The 15,487-nt window shown below is 39.2% G+C and overlaps 1 protein-coding gene and 1 pseudogene across 1 annotated transcript; both read left to right on the top strand.

Moving 5' to 3' along the window:
• Positions 279-8,474, top strand: LOC109233641 (annotated as a pseudogene).
• Positions 9,735-12,427, top strand: LOC109233152 (serine/threonine-protein phosphatase 7 long form homolog). Its single transcript, XM_019398930.1, has 5 exons — positions 9,735-10,521; positions 10,612-10,795; positions 10,873-11,303; positions 11,376-12,166; positions 12,245-12,427. The coding sequence occupies exons 1-2, from the start codon at positions 9,736-9,738 to the stop codon at positions 10,672-10,674; spliced, it is 849 nt and encodes a 282-aa protein (XP_019254475.1). The 5' UTR covers position 9,735; the 3' UTR covers positions 10,675-10,795; positions 10,873-11,303; positions 11,376-12,166; positions 12,245-12,427.

The following is a 15,487-nucleotide window of genomic DNA, read 5'->3' on the forward strand; positions in this document are numbered from 1 at the left end:
AGTACTTAGCTCGACATATTAGGGCTTCATATCTTTAATTATGAACGTTGTTCCTTACATGCATCGTTTCTGTAACTTGTTAACGCAAATAACATAAAGGCGTTCCCTCTTTTTTTTTGTGGCTATTTGTTAGATAGTCAGTTATGCTAAATCCTTTCAGCTTGATATAGATCGCAGATAGATGCCTCTATTGATGAGATAACGTCCATTTTAAGTTGCATAATGTGCCATATTGAATTGGCACAACTCTGCTTGCACGACTTGTCATGGGGAGGACGATGGCTTTTTTTAATGAGTTGCAGGGATTGAATTGGCAAAATACCGAGTGCTGCAAAACTGTGAGTAATAGTAGGAATAAATTCTAGCTTTATAAACAACCATGTCTGTACTTGTGCTGTTGCCAGTTAGACGGATCATTCTGCATGCTTGTATCTCACATTTCACATGAGCATCTTAGTTATGTACTCCTTTTAACTGCAATTTTTGTTTTCTGGAATGACGCGAAATATGCACGGAAAGATTCTTACCAGGAAGGAGGAGATTTGCAGAATTGATTTTGATCCTTGACTTGAATAACCTAAATTGCTCTCACTGTTGATGAGGATCTATACTACCCTTGAATACAAGAGAGAAAAGAGAAACCGATGGGACGTAGGCTAGATCTTCATATCTAGAAGTGTCCAGGTCAGCTTTATCCTACTAGTGGGGTCTGAAGAGGGTAGTGTGTACGCAGACCTTACCCCTACCCCGGGGTAGAGAGGCTGTTTCCAATAGATCCGCAACATCCTTCCCTCCAAGAACTCCCCACCTTGCTCTTGGGTGACTCGAACTCACAACCTCTTGGTTGGAAGTGGAGGTTGCTTACCATCAGAGCAACCCCTCTTGTCAGAAAAGAAAATGGTACAAGTACTTATTTTCTTTCTTCCTCTTCTTGCCTTGTATGTTGGCTTCCCTTTAAGTTTTACATTTTCCTTGGCAGGTCAGGTTCTTAATAGATTTCCATGGTTTCACTTCCTAGGGATTCCTTTTTATCTTATGGCTGTATATGAACTGATTCTTTCAAACCTATCAGGGTTATCTGCCTGCACTTCTACATTTTATGCACTTATTAAATTATAAGAAGCAGGCGTCCTACAATGCAAAAAGAATGTGATTGACTGCTTCTGATTTTTCCTTCACAAAAATCACATTTGCTGCACAAGCTGTAACTTCTTTTCTGCAAATGATCGTGGGTTAAGCGTGCATTGTGTACAGCAGTCAATACAAAGCCAAGCCACTTTTGGTGGTGCTTTTGTTTCTATATCATCCTCAAGCCTAATTCCACTTGTTCCCAAACTGTCTAACTTTGCAGTAAGTTATAGAGTGATCTTATTGAAAACTAACCATCTATGCCCACTGTAGGGTGCCCCTCTAATTTGTACACTGATTAACATGCATAAGGAGTTCTAGTAGTGGCATTACTCTACTGTTCTCCCGGTCATTGATTCTCCTTTAAGCTGGAAAATCCAATTCCCTTCACTTAGACATTCTGCACTAATGCTTTTCTTGTCCTCACCAGCACATACGGGTCAGTGGATATACCTTACAGTCTGGGATTGTCTATCCATTTATTTATCTTCTTTTATTTGTTCAATACATTCTTTTTTTGGTCATCGCCTATTTTGTTTGACCTTGTCCATGGATTTCTCCCATAGGCTTACCGTATCTTTCTAAGCTGTGACACCATGAATGGACTAACTGGTTTGGTGCACTAGTCGTATCCTTTATCATATATACTTATGATTACTCTTTTCCTAGAAGAATTAGTTTGATGACTTCCTACAATTATCCTGTAACTTGAGTGACCTTATGTGTAACAATTATCTTCTTAACAATTATCATCTTCAAACTCTCGATTGTAAGTGAAAATTTGATTTGCTGATGCAACCACAAATATTGCTTGTCACAATCTTTTTGAATTTTCTGTTTTGATTTACTTAGGTTTTCCAGTTTTTCCTCGAGAAGAAATTATTCCTGTGTAATTTAACTTTTTTTTTGGTTATTTTAACTCAATTTTATATATATATATATATATTTTTTTTTGAAGAAACTAGGTTGTACACATTTTCTAGGTAAATCAATTTTTCATGTAAATGTTATACTGCTTTTGCTTTGCACATTGTCATTTTACAGGGTTATATTGAAGACTAGTCTTTAAACTCAACGGGTGATAGTCAGTACTCTTTCTCACTCACCACTTTCAGGTATAGTTTTATAAGACAGACACTGTATGTATTGGATCAATTATATTGTGATATCTGATATTGTAAACTTGTAACCTGTTATCATATATAGCCCATCTGGAAAGCTGGTTCAGATTGAACATGCATTAACTGCTGTTGGATCTGGTCAAACTTCATTAGGGATTAAAGGTAACTCAAGCCCTAGTTTAAGTGCAAAGTTACTGATATAGTGATAGCTTCGATTATGATTAAATTACTTATAATTATTATAATTACTTGTAGTTGTGGGGTCATTTTATATATCATTAAAGAGATCCTTATGGTTAAAAGTTTCAATCTTTGTTTGTTCTCTTAGCACGATTATATGTTGTGTAGTTCTTGTAGTGCTTTAATTTACATGTGTCTAATTGGATGAATGCAGCTGCTAATGGTGTTGGAATTGCTACGGAGAAGAAGTTTCCATCCATCTTAGTTGATGAAGCATCTGTAAGTATATATATTCCTTTACAGTAGTCTGCCACTGTTGTCTACTTATGAGTGACTGTTCATAGTTAATTATAGTAGCCAGAATGACTGTTGATAGTTAAGCAAAGATAGAGGTGCTCTTATTTTTCTCTCTGGAGTTGATTCTAGTGCTTTATGTTGATACTGCCTGTTCCTTTTTGTTGACCAAAATTTCCAATAACTGTATTATGTGAATAGACGTGTCGCCATTTAGCAAAAAGTTAGGCATAAATGAAGAATATCGTCTGTTAGTTCGATCTATGAATCCTTGGTCTGATAACCCAATTGAGTTTTATCATGATTGGAAAAATGTTTTCTTATTAAGTTATTATAATCAGTCTGTTTGAATTTGCATACTTGTCCAGGATATATAGATTTATTAGTAATGCTTAGTTTACTGCTCTGTAGAGTTATATTCAAAATAATCTTCACAGATGCAGTCACCAAGTTACAACATGCCATACGTGCATTTTAAGTCTATAGTCTTTACTGTTAAATTCTTATTTTCTGTGGTTCAATGCTATGTATTACACTGATGCTATATTATTGAACTTTTACAAGCACTAAGTTTTGCAGCTATCGGTGTTTTGGGACTGCATGGGGATTCCAACCTTCTTTTTTCTTTTTCTTTACATTCCTTAACCTTTGCCATGTAATGATGTCCTTGTAGTTACGCTATCTATCCTTGACTCTTTGAAATGCACAACAGGTGCAGAAAATACAGGTTTTGACGCCTAATATTGGAGTTGTCTACAGGTACAATCTGCTATATGATGGAGCATAAAACTATGCTGTTCGGGTTGGCTCTTTCTTTAGTTCGTTTAATGATGTCATAGTTTAAGATTCATGTCAATAGAATGGACCAGTATTGGTTGACTAAAGAAATAATTCTGGCTGTGCTCTTGGTATGTAAATCACATTGGACCCAGTGAATTACTTTCCTGTTTGCCTAGTCAATTGACCTATAGCAAATTCTTTTTTCTCTCTCTTTTATTTATGAATTCTGGACTCATTAGCAGAGTTTCCTTGAAATAAAAATGCAAATCAAGTTAAGTATCCTTAATTTCAAGTGATGAATACATAGATATCTCTGTGTGTGTAGTCACAATAATAAGCAGCTCTTGGTGAAAAATAAGCGCTGAGGCTCATTTAAATGGCCACATACTGACAGTTTGATGGGGCAAGGTTTATGTAATTTATCTAGGTAACAAATAAAAGTAGTAGATCACAATGTATTCAATCATTTGATCATTCAACCATACCTTAGTCCCAACAGATTGGTTGTATTTCCTTAAAATCATATTTGGTTATAATAAAGTAGTGGAATGATTGGAATTGATAGCTGTGATGCATTGTCATGGATCTCCATCGAAAGATTCTTACTTGATCTAACTACTGTATGTGGAACCTGTAGAAATGTTGGAATGAGTATGCTATTTGATATTTTTTAATTAAGAATTTTTTTTCCAACACACCGCAGCACTAAGATTGTGCTGAGATGCTTTACCTAAACGTTAACCAGTTTGCTAGGAATAGGCTTTAGTTTTAGAACCATAATCAAGGAAAGATTTCTTTAAGTTGTAGAGAACTTGATCGAAACTTTACTCAAAGAATTGTGGATTTACATTTTATAAAGCTGAGTTGACTCTGGAAAGAAAAGTTCCTCCTAAATTGTGAAGTGAGAGGATCCTAATTTCCTTCATTTATTGCTCCTTATACTCACTATTACAATGATGTTTGAGAAAACACCCGACTGAGAGTAGCTATTCACTAGTACTGATAACTAAAAACTTGTTACACATGGAAGGATGGAACCTTTGAGAGCTGATGTTATTCTTTTGCTGTTGGTGCTATCTCTTGTCCTAAATTATCTAAGATGCTTGCTTTGTATATTATGGTTATTGCATTACCTCCGGCTATTTCTCTAGTACCAATGTTATTTACTTTTTCTTGCAGTGGGATGGGCCCTGATTCTCGAGTTTTGGTTCGGAAAAGTAGAAAGCAGGCTGAGCAATATCACCGACTCTATAAAATATGAATAGCTTTTATCAAATATCAATGCCATGATTCAAGTGCAGTAATTCTTAATAATTCAAGTGCAGTAAACTACTTGAAATATTACCACTTTCCTGGTCTGAGATCCAGTTGATACGACTGTCCTAATTTTTGATAATTTGGGATGCTTCTTCTTCATATTGATAATAGGATATAATGTCATTTTCTAGTCTTACTTGACGGAGGCATGACATTTTTAATTGGATTCCCTTTTCCTCTAACCTGCATTGTTATTGTCTCACACGAGAATTATTTAATGTGATTGTTGCTTCAGCATACTTTGTTTCTTCTACATTTGCCTGATTTGTCTATGTGGTGCGTAGGAACCAATCCCTGTCACACAGCTGGTGAGGGAAACTGCTGCTGTCATGCAGGAATTCACCTAATCAGGGTAACCACTGTTTATTCCATAATTCCTTTTTACAAAGAGAGGGTCCTATAAAGTGTATACTGGTCATATTTCAAATCTTTCAGTTGTCTTGTATTTGTCCTTTGAGGCTATTGTTGCCTTCATTTTCTTGCAGAATCTGGTTGATGGACCTGTAGTTGAAAAATTTGTATATCCTGTAGAACTTAATATCATTTGGCTATTGAGAAATAGAAATTTAAATAGGATGAAATAGCGATCACTTATCTGAATATCATGTGAAAATGTTATCTTATGGAGTTGTATTGAATTTATTTCTTCCTCCCCTTCTCTTTCTGAGATTTTCTCATTAAGTCACCTTCCTTTCTTTTCCCATACTGCTTCCTTTTTGTTGCTTGGGTTAAAAGTTAAAACTATGAATTGAAAGCAGGCAAAGCCAGATCTTTCTTGAAATTAATCCAGATTCCTAATCTGTCTCTATTCATGATTTTCTTTTTGCTGTTCAAGAAAGAGCTCATACTTTGTAGCCTTTTTGGGCTATCCCTTACTTTTATTTTTCTGTTTTCTCCGGTGCAGTGGTGTAAGGCCATTTGGTGTTTCACTCTTGGTTGCGAGATTTGATGACAAGGGTCCCCAACTATATCAGGTATGTTATCTATCTGTGTTGGTGTGATCTCTCAGTATCGTTTTCTGTTATTGAGGTGTGGCTAATGGTGGTTTATACTTCCGTCAGATGAATCTACATATTTATACAGGTTTTCTCCATGGTGCTTCAATTATTACTATGGAAAGGGGTTTTTATTTTTTGAAAAGCTTTTTTACTGAGCTGCAGATTTCTCTGTTGCTTGAACTCCTTTTATATTCAGTTTATTTTTCTCATTTTAGGTGGATCCATCTGATTCATGCTTCTCTTGGAAGGCTTCAGCTATGGGGAAGAATGTCTCTAATGCGAAGACATTTCTCGAGAAGAGGTGAATCATTCATCAAATTTTGTAACTCCTTTTTTCTTATTTCTAGTGCTATCTTTTTAACGTTTCAATACTGGTTCGGCAATCGAAGTTACTGTCTGATTTAATGTATAAATTACCAGTTTTAGAAGGCTCATCTTGACCAGCTACCTCATGCTTTAGTCCCTTATAATTTTGGTAAAATGAGAGCAATACAATACCTCCTCAGTCCTCAATGACCCCTAACTAATTCTTCATCCCATCAATGATGTACTGTCTCGATCATTTATATTGCTGTCATCTTTGTAGCAACTTGCTATTAACACTGCACACTACTCCTTGCGCTTCCCCTTCTTTTGCCAAAAGTTGGAACAGCGCTTATGTGTGGGACATTCTTCACTTCGTGAATATGTCAATGAATTACATCCTGTTCTATTCTATTATATATCTGAATATGCCAAGGGGTATTACCCAAACCAAGCTGTAATTTATAAGTGTAATCATGAAGCCAAACCTCATGGCAACCGAAGGTGGGTGGGGGTGAAAAAGGAGAAATTATGTATTCATGGATGAGTTTAATTGCACTTAATGAATGACCTAGGACCTAGGAAGAGGGTTGTTGGTAATGAAACAACTGATCTTGTTTGAAACAAGACGCTAGCATAGGGTTTCTGCTCATATTGCTATGTGAAAGCAGCTGGCGCTTGCAATTGGAAATTATAGGTCAAACTTTGACATGCCCTTGGAGGATGTTAACCAGTTTTCTCTCCCACAATGTCAAAACATTAACATTGTCTCATTGGCCAACTACTGAGCCAAGTTGGGGTGCTTCTTACTCTGTCCAATTATACTGTTGAATTTCTTATTAACATTTAAAATAATGTTCCTGTTCCTCTCAGGTAGACGGAGGATATAGAGCTCGATGATGCTGTACACACTGCTATACTGACTCTAAAGGAGGGGTAAGATTAACTTTTTCCTCTATCCAGGAGCTGTGTACTCTATATCCGAATTGTCCCCTCCGATGGGGTGTCTCTTCGACCCTTCTGCTTCTTTTGGAAGAGGAAATGGTTTTTGATGTCCGCTATAATTCGCTTCATTTAGTTAATGAAAGAATTAAAGCAAGGCTTATCTGTATCTTCATTTCAAATGTATGGCACCAAAATCTATGCATGCAAAACTTCTGAGTCATGACTACTGTCACCATTGCTTGCTTGTTGTGCAGTAATGGTCCTCAGAGCAAAGTATCTTTAACGACGTTCTGTCCCCCATTCCCGATGCCCCAACTGTGTGATGACCTTTTCAATATAACTCTTAATATCAAAAGAATCCTTAAAACAAACCTTATTTTTGGTGTTCATCCAGATTCGAGGGACAGATCTCTGGCAAAAACATTGAGATTGGCATTATTGGAACTGACAAAGCATTTAAGTGTCTTCTTGTCCTTAAAATATAAATTTTGTTCGCTCTTTTATGAGAAATTTTAACATTTGTTCACTCTTTTAGCTGGTGGGTTACTAAAATAGTGTAGTTCGTTTCGTTGCAGAGTTCTCACGCCAGCGGAAATAGATGATTACCTACAAGAAATGGAATAGATTTTCTTTTCCGCCCAAGGCATAGGAAAAAGTTGGGTTGCACTGATGGTTAGCACCCTCCACTTCCAACCAAGAGGTTGTGAGTTCGAATCACTCCAAGAGTAAGGTGGAGAGTTCTTGGGGGGAAGAATGCTGATGGTCTATTGAAAACAGTCTCTCTACCCTAGGGTAGGGGTAAGGTCTGCGTACACACTATCCTTCCCAGATCCCACTAGTGGAATTATGAGTTCGAAACTTAAATGCCAAAAAAAAAATATACTTTTCTATATATAATGTGGTATTATATCGCGCTATACTTTAACGGTGTTTCTGCTGTTAACTTAAAGTATAGCGCGGTATAATACCGCGTTATATATAGCGCGATATTATAACATGCTATACCTATTACATAAAGACCCCTTCTTCTTCCCCACGACAGAAACAGACGCCCCATTTAAAAAAAAAGAAACAGCGGTACCCCCCCCCCCCTCCCCGCCCCCTTCTTTTTCACCAAAAAATTTCGAGAGGACCTCACTCGTCACACAAAAAGATAAGATTGTAGGTCCTGCATCCAACTCAAGCCTTCTATTGTTGTGGTTTCCTCATTTCGGGCTCAAAATTTTAATTTTTCGATTTTTCTAAAAACATAAATCGAGGTATTCCGATTTAGTTTATGTCGAAACTCGTATAATAATGCATATTAGTTGTCTTGAATGTGTTTCTATGTTGTATTCTATTTTGTTTGCGATTAAATTAGTATGTTATTTTTATCCGGATTAAGATATTAGTGTTTAAAGAAAGTCGTTAAAAGTTGAGAAATAATTTTTCTTGTTAATAAAAATGTTCATAAATTTCTTTTATTGTTTATATGTAATTTCGTGAATGTTATGTTATTAAAATATGTTTGTTGTTTTTATTTTGTTTAGATTATTTATTTGCTTAAAGACTAGTGCCCTTATAGCGTGGTAAAATATAGAGCCTTTTAGCATAGTAAAATATAGAGCCTTTTAGCGTAGTAAAATGTAGAGCCTTTTAGCGTAGAATCTCTGTAGTTTAAGTATCTAATATATTGATAGATCAAACACAAACTTTGTCCAATTACAATTTACAAAAATTAATTATTTAATTTAGAAAAACAAACACATTTTATTATGAAAAATATTGAAATTGACACACATAAAAATTCAGGATAGCTTGGTGCTACTGAGCCTCAAATATCGAGCCTGGAACGTATAGGTATATACTCTATCCAATTAAAAACTAATTATTTGATTTATAAAACACAAAATTCTAAAAATATTAAAATTGACACACATAAGAATTCAGGATAGCGTGGTGCTACTGGGCCTCAAATGTCGAGCCTGGAACGCATAGGTATATACTCTATCCAATTAAAAACTAATTATTTAATTTATAAAACATAAAATTCTAAAAATATTGAAATTGACACACATAAGAATTCAGGAAAGCGTGGTGCTACTGGGCCTCAAATATCGAGCCTGGAACCCATAGATATATACGCTGTCCAATTAAAAATTAATTATTTAATTTATAAAACACACAAAATTCTAAAAATATGGAAATTGACACACATAAGAATTCAAGAAAGCGTGATGCTAAACAAACAAAATTATGAAAAGTATTGAAATTGACACACATAAGAATTCAGGATAGCTTGGTGCTACTGGGCCTCAACTATCGAGCTTGGAACCCTTAGGTATATACTCTGTCCAATTAAAAATTAATTATTTAATTTATAAAACAAACAAAATTTTGAAAAGTATTGAAATTGACACACATAAGAATTCAGGATAGCTTGGTGCTACTGGGCCTCAAATATCGAGCCTGGAACCCATAGATATATACGCTGTCCAATTAAAAATTAATTATTTAATTTATAAAACAAACAAAATTATGAAAATTATTGAAATTATTTAATTTATAAAACAAACAAAATTATGAAAAATATTGAAATTAGATATATACTTTGTCCAATTAAATAATTAAATATTAATTATTTACAAAACAAACACACAATTAATATTGTTTAATTTACAGTAGACGACATGGACGTGCCGCCTGTGCATCCTGGACGTCTCTCGGATGAGCTATTAGTGTTACAGGGCGATCATAGGTCCGCCTACGTATGGGAGGGAGAGCTACTGGAGCAGACTCTCCATGCCAGGAGAGTGGACGACTTGTGGGACTTTATGCGAGGCAGAGTTTTCCATCCCCGCGTAGTCCAGCGCCTGAGGGATATCGGCTTCTATAGGATATTTGAGATTGGGCGGCTGCAGCTCGACTGGTCTCTGATCACGGCCTTGATAGAGCGGTGGCGACCGGAGATGCACACTTTTCACCTGCCCATTGGCGAGGCCACCATCATGCTGCAGGATATTGAGGTTTTATATGGGCTGCCTGGTGATGGACTGGCCATTGCACTGCCTCAGTATATGAGATCTATGTTGCGTGACCAGTATTTGGACTTGCTGCAGCAGTTCACTGGTTTCAGGCCACAGGCTGAGACTGCAGCTTTAGGGGCCAGTCGCATGGCTTTGACAGCTATTAGACAACATTTAGAGATATTGCACCCTGACATCACCGGCGAGACAGATGATCTACATATTCACCGGTACACGAGGTTGGTGCTGCTCCTTCTTTTTGGGGGTGTCTTGTTCCCGAACACTTCGGGAAATCTAGTGAGTTTGCAATTTCTACATCATCTTCAGCAGCTAGATGATTTACCCCAGTACAGCTGGGGTGCTGTTGTTCTCGCTTACCTGTACAGGAATATGTGCCGGGCAAGCATGGGCACCCAGAGCGACGTATGTGGTTTTCTGCCGCTTCTACAGGTGACAACATATTCGAATACTCTGTTCATTACTTCCAATTCTATCTAGTCAAAATTTTTCTTAAACTTTACGTCAACCTTGTATGTTAAGTTTGGGCCTGGGAGCGGTTCCTACCGTTGCAGCCACCTCTACCACCATTACCTCCAGATGTAGAGCCTACGTTTCTCCCTTTAGCTACGAGGTGGTTCTCCGGCGGGGAAATTACCGAGCCATTGATGCTCATCATAATCTCCCCCTTGTCAGGGATGTGTTGGATATGCTGGAGGGCGCACAGGTAAATGTGTACCTAAACCTACTTGTTATAAATTCACTTGTGTTGCGCATACTCACTTTTATGTTATTATTTGATAGTTCATCTGGACGACATACAGCGACGACTTGATAGGTGGCTTTCCCGATTATTGCTCGGCCGGCCGACTGATTTGGAGCACTTCCGTCTCGCTGATGTGCCTCAATATTGTGGAGCATCATGCCAAAGAGCGGGTACTTCGCCAGTTTGGCCGTCCGCAGACTATACCGAGGGGGCCTGCATGAGAAGCTTTACATTATCAGCGGGATGATCGTTCGAGGGCGGATGACGCATTTGGAGCATGGCTAGAGGCGCAGGTCCATACTTGGGAGGGCGAGAGGACCTGATTCCGCCCCCACCTTCACAGATCCAGGCGACGACTATTCAGATGTATACGTCTTGGTACCGCCGCGTTACCCGACTTTTTATCGGGAACCCCATTCATCAAGATGGCGGTCGGTACACACCATACGCCGAGAGGCACGAGGCACTGGTATGTTATTTGGTATTCTTACTTATTATTGTGATATAGCATTCTGTAATTAATATTTTAAATGTTTTGCAGGCTATTGGTCATCATTTATTCTACCAGTTGGGACTACATATGCAGCAGCATGCCGGCGATCCTACGGTCGCTGAGTATGGCCGGCAGGTGATAGAGCTAGCTCTCTAGACACTGTAGCGAGCCAGACTGGGCGAGCGCTTAGATCACGACCCTGAGTATATGGCGCCAGAGTACCACCAGCGGGGTAGGCCTGTCCCACGCCCGAGGGGACGGGGACGAGGCAGGGCTGTCCCACGAGGCGGGGGTGCCCCACGAGGCAGGGGTGCCCCACGGAGTCGTGGGGGCCGGCGAGGAGGTGGTCCCTAGCAAGGGGGCGTGGAGGCACCTGTTGAGGCACCCGATGAGGATCTTGGAGGTGATCAGCCGGGTTATATCCCTCAACAAGACGAGCCTCCCTGCAGCATGCCGTCGTACATCCTTCAGCTGGAGCTGCCAGCATCGCAGGTGACCCCGTCAGATCCATTGTTGATCACGGGCACGAGCTACACCGCAGATATAGAGCAGTTCTTTTCAGGCCCATCGACCACAGCTGAGGATCGGCCGACCCGAGACGTGGATGGTAGGCACAGGTTGAGTTTTGGCTCATCGTCGTCGGGTGCGGCGGATCTATCACAGGCGCATGTATATTTGTATTATTATTAAATTTTAATTTATTTTTTTTCTCAATGATTTGCCATAAAATAATTTTTTATCTTCTTATTAAGGCTTCATCCCAGTCGGCCACGGAGGCCACTTTATGCGATGATGAGGACACCACATATGCTTATATTCAGGAGCCCGACGAGACCATGGTAAGAAAATATTTTTCACTTAACACGTACATTACTAATATACATTTTCGTATACTGAGCTTACTTATTGTTTTGTAGGTTGCTGATGGACCGACGACTCCTTCTATCGACCCTGCCAGCTCAACTGACGATCATCCTGCAGCGCATCCTCATATAAAGAGGCGACGTGATGAGGATGATCCTGATAGTGTATCCAGACGGGAGGGAATGCGCCTCAGGCGAGCGGCTGCATTGAAGCATAAGGGTTGTGGGACTCATTGATTTTCTTTTTTTTGTATTTTATGTAAATAATAACAATAATTTTTTATGCTTACATAATATGCGCATTATGTTTTTATTACCCCGTTTCTTCTTTACTAACACCAATAAGTTTAATGTTGGAACTATCATATCATCATCCTAATTCAAAAGGTCACGTTGAAAAATAATATGTAACAAGACTGTGGAACACAATTTTATTTGATAGATATTGCAACATAAACAAGTACAGACACTTATTACAAAAAATATTACGAAAACAAAACACTAGGTGTATTCTTGATAGTTGGGTACATTGGACGAACTTGCACCAGGAGCTGGATTACCACCGCCACCCAGACCAGCTGAAGGACATTTACGACAGTCGTGTCCTGTTTACGAGCATATGCCACATTTACGCGCATAAACGGTATCACCAACATCCATTTGGTTCCATACGCGTTCTCTTTTGCACTTGCAGCTTGCGTAAATAGTCCTTGTTACACAGCATTTTAAATGGTTTCGGCGACCAATAATGCTCAGAACCCAATGGCTGCAACTGCCCACTATATGTGTTTACGTATGCAACAACACTGTATTGCCTATCAACGTAGTTGGTTGCCGCTAAACCAACTTGTTGAGAGCACATCATGGCATGTGCACACGGCATGTGGTAGATGGTCCATTTCCCACATGAACACAACCTGCTGGCTTCATTCACAATTTGTAGATTATTCCCCTGGTGTCCGCGGATAGCGGTGCGAACTTCAAAAATACCCCGGTCGTGATCATACTGTAAAAATAAATGCCAATGTGCTCGCCTCCTGTATTTCTCAAATCTTCTCATCGGTATTGGCATAAATTGAACACCCCTGTCCATCAATTCCGATGCAGCTTTATGTCTTTCAACTAACCTCTCCGCAATCTGTTTGAATGTCATCCGGACCATGGCAGTGACAGGCAATCCACGTGCAGACTTCAATAAGCCGTTGAATGACTCAGACACATTTGTAGTCAGGGCTCCCCATCGTCTGCCAGCATCAGCATGCAATGTCTACTTGTAAAGCTCATGTCATCTGCCAATTATAGGCTCTTTCATCTAACTGCCGGATCGCTTCCATGCGTCTCGTGAATTTGCACTGCTGGTGCTCAGTTGCAGCCATCCATATTAAATCATGCAAGGCCTTGTCGGGATATTTCTTTTGGAAATTGGCCTTCAAATACCTCATACAGTAACGGTGGTATGCATAGGGTTCCTGCCATTCAGGCAAATGCCTTACAGAACTTAAAATACCACCATGCCGATCAGATATTAGACAAATACCTGAACGCTATTTGACAACGTGCTGCTTCAAGTGGTTCAAAAAAAGCGTCCACGTCTCTTCGGTTTCATTGGCACAAATGGCAAAAGCTAGTGAAAATATTTGTCCGTTGGCATCTACTGCAACTGCGATCAAAATCTTAATATCATACTTTCTATAGACATGAGTACCGTCTATGGAAATTACCGGACGAAAATGCACAAAACCATCAATTGCTGGTTTAAATGACCAGAACACATAGTTGAAAATATATTCCGGTATTCTCGGACTTCGCTCTTGCCTCCATTCAACAACAGTCCCGGGGTTAAAGTGTTTCAGTGCGGCCATGTACCTGGGTAGAGATGAAAATGACTTATCCCAGTCACCATAAATAATTTCAAATGCACGTTTGTGCCCGAGATATGCCTTTCTTTTGGTTATAGTACACCCATATTCTTGGTGGACAGATGTAATACACTCTTTGATCTTGTACCTAATGGACACTTCCAAGAAAGGAATCAAGACAAGAGAAATCAAGTCTACATCCAAGTTGAAGTGATTCTGATTGAATGTGTCCATTTCACATCTGTTGGTGCCAATATATTTACCCACTTTCCACAACCCTGTTTCCTTCTTGATCGCACGCAACATCCAGTTACAACCCATAAACTGTCTACGACATACAGCCGTGTATACCTCCGGAGTTGACTCCCTTACCGTCATCTCACGACACTCTCTGACGCTGTACATTTTTACAGCCCTGGTTAAGCGAGCTTTATCGGGAAAATACATGCCCTTTGCCAACACCGTTGGTCTAGACTCATCCCACATTGCTGACCGAAATTCATCAACATCCCTTGTGAGGGCCTCCACATCCGGCATACTTGGAAAATTCTCAAGGTAGGGAATATTTCGCTCATGAAACTGCACGTGGGACTCGTACACTCTTGGTCTAACTGGAGGTGAAGGAGCATGCTCACTCATCAACTCAGGTTCGACATTCACTTCCTCCTCATCATCACCTTCGTCAGGGAAGGGTGTGTCATCTCCGGACTCATCGGCATTGTTGTCATAATCACTATTATCTTCCTGACTCTGCGCATCTGCCAGGTCACGAGTAAATACGTCATCTACGGGCAACTGAGTAAGGTCAGGAGCATCAAGTTGCTCATTTTCACTGCACAGAAAGAACAAAATGATAAGCTACTCAAATTGAAAAATACTTTACATATAGCTATATCACTTCACTTACAAGTCGTACTGTGTTGACACTCTATTATGGACATTTTCCTGTTGGTGATGACTCCCGGATGGACCTCCGTGATCCAACACGCCAGAACTACGTATATTCCAACTAGGCGTGGGGTCATAACTTGTAAAATTTATATCCGAATGGTACCCCCTGTGGAAAATATGAGTGTTAATACAAATTCAACTCAACAAAAAATAAACATCGTAACAGAAAGGAAAATTGAAGTTTACCAGTCGTCTTGTGGATTATGTAAAGTAGGAGAGAAATTATTTCCTCGCTCCTCGTTCGCCTGCGGAGATAAGTTAAGATTCTGCCAAACTCTTTCAGCCGGAAACTTAGGGCTAAAATTGCTCCAGAATAATCACCCGAAGACTGGGGGTTATCCCTGCTTTGCGCAATCTCATTATTGCCAACGTCTTCAGCCTTGACGTACATTTCCAACAATTTTATCACAATAAATTCCCTGTATTCATCCGGAATCCACAAAAAATCTCTAAGAGTTTCATCATCTTCGATGTTAAACTCAGAATA

This window comes from Nicotiana attenuata, chromosome 10 (assembly GCF_001879085.1).
Source record: "Nicotiana attenuata strain UT chromosome 10, NIATTr2, whole genome shotgun sequence".
NCBI classification, from domain to species: domain Eukaryota; kingdom Viridiplantae; phylum Streptophyta; class Magnoliopsida; order Solanales; family Solanaceae; genus Nicotiana; species Nicotiana attenuata.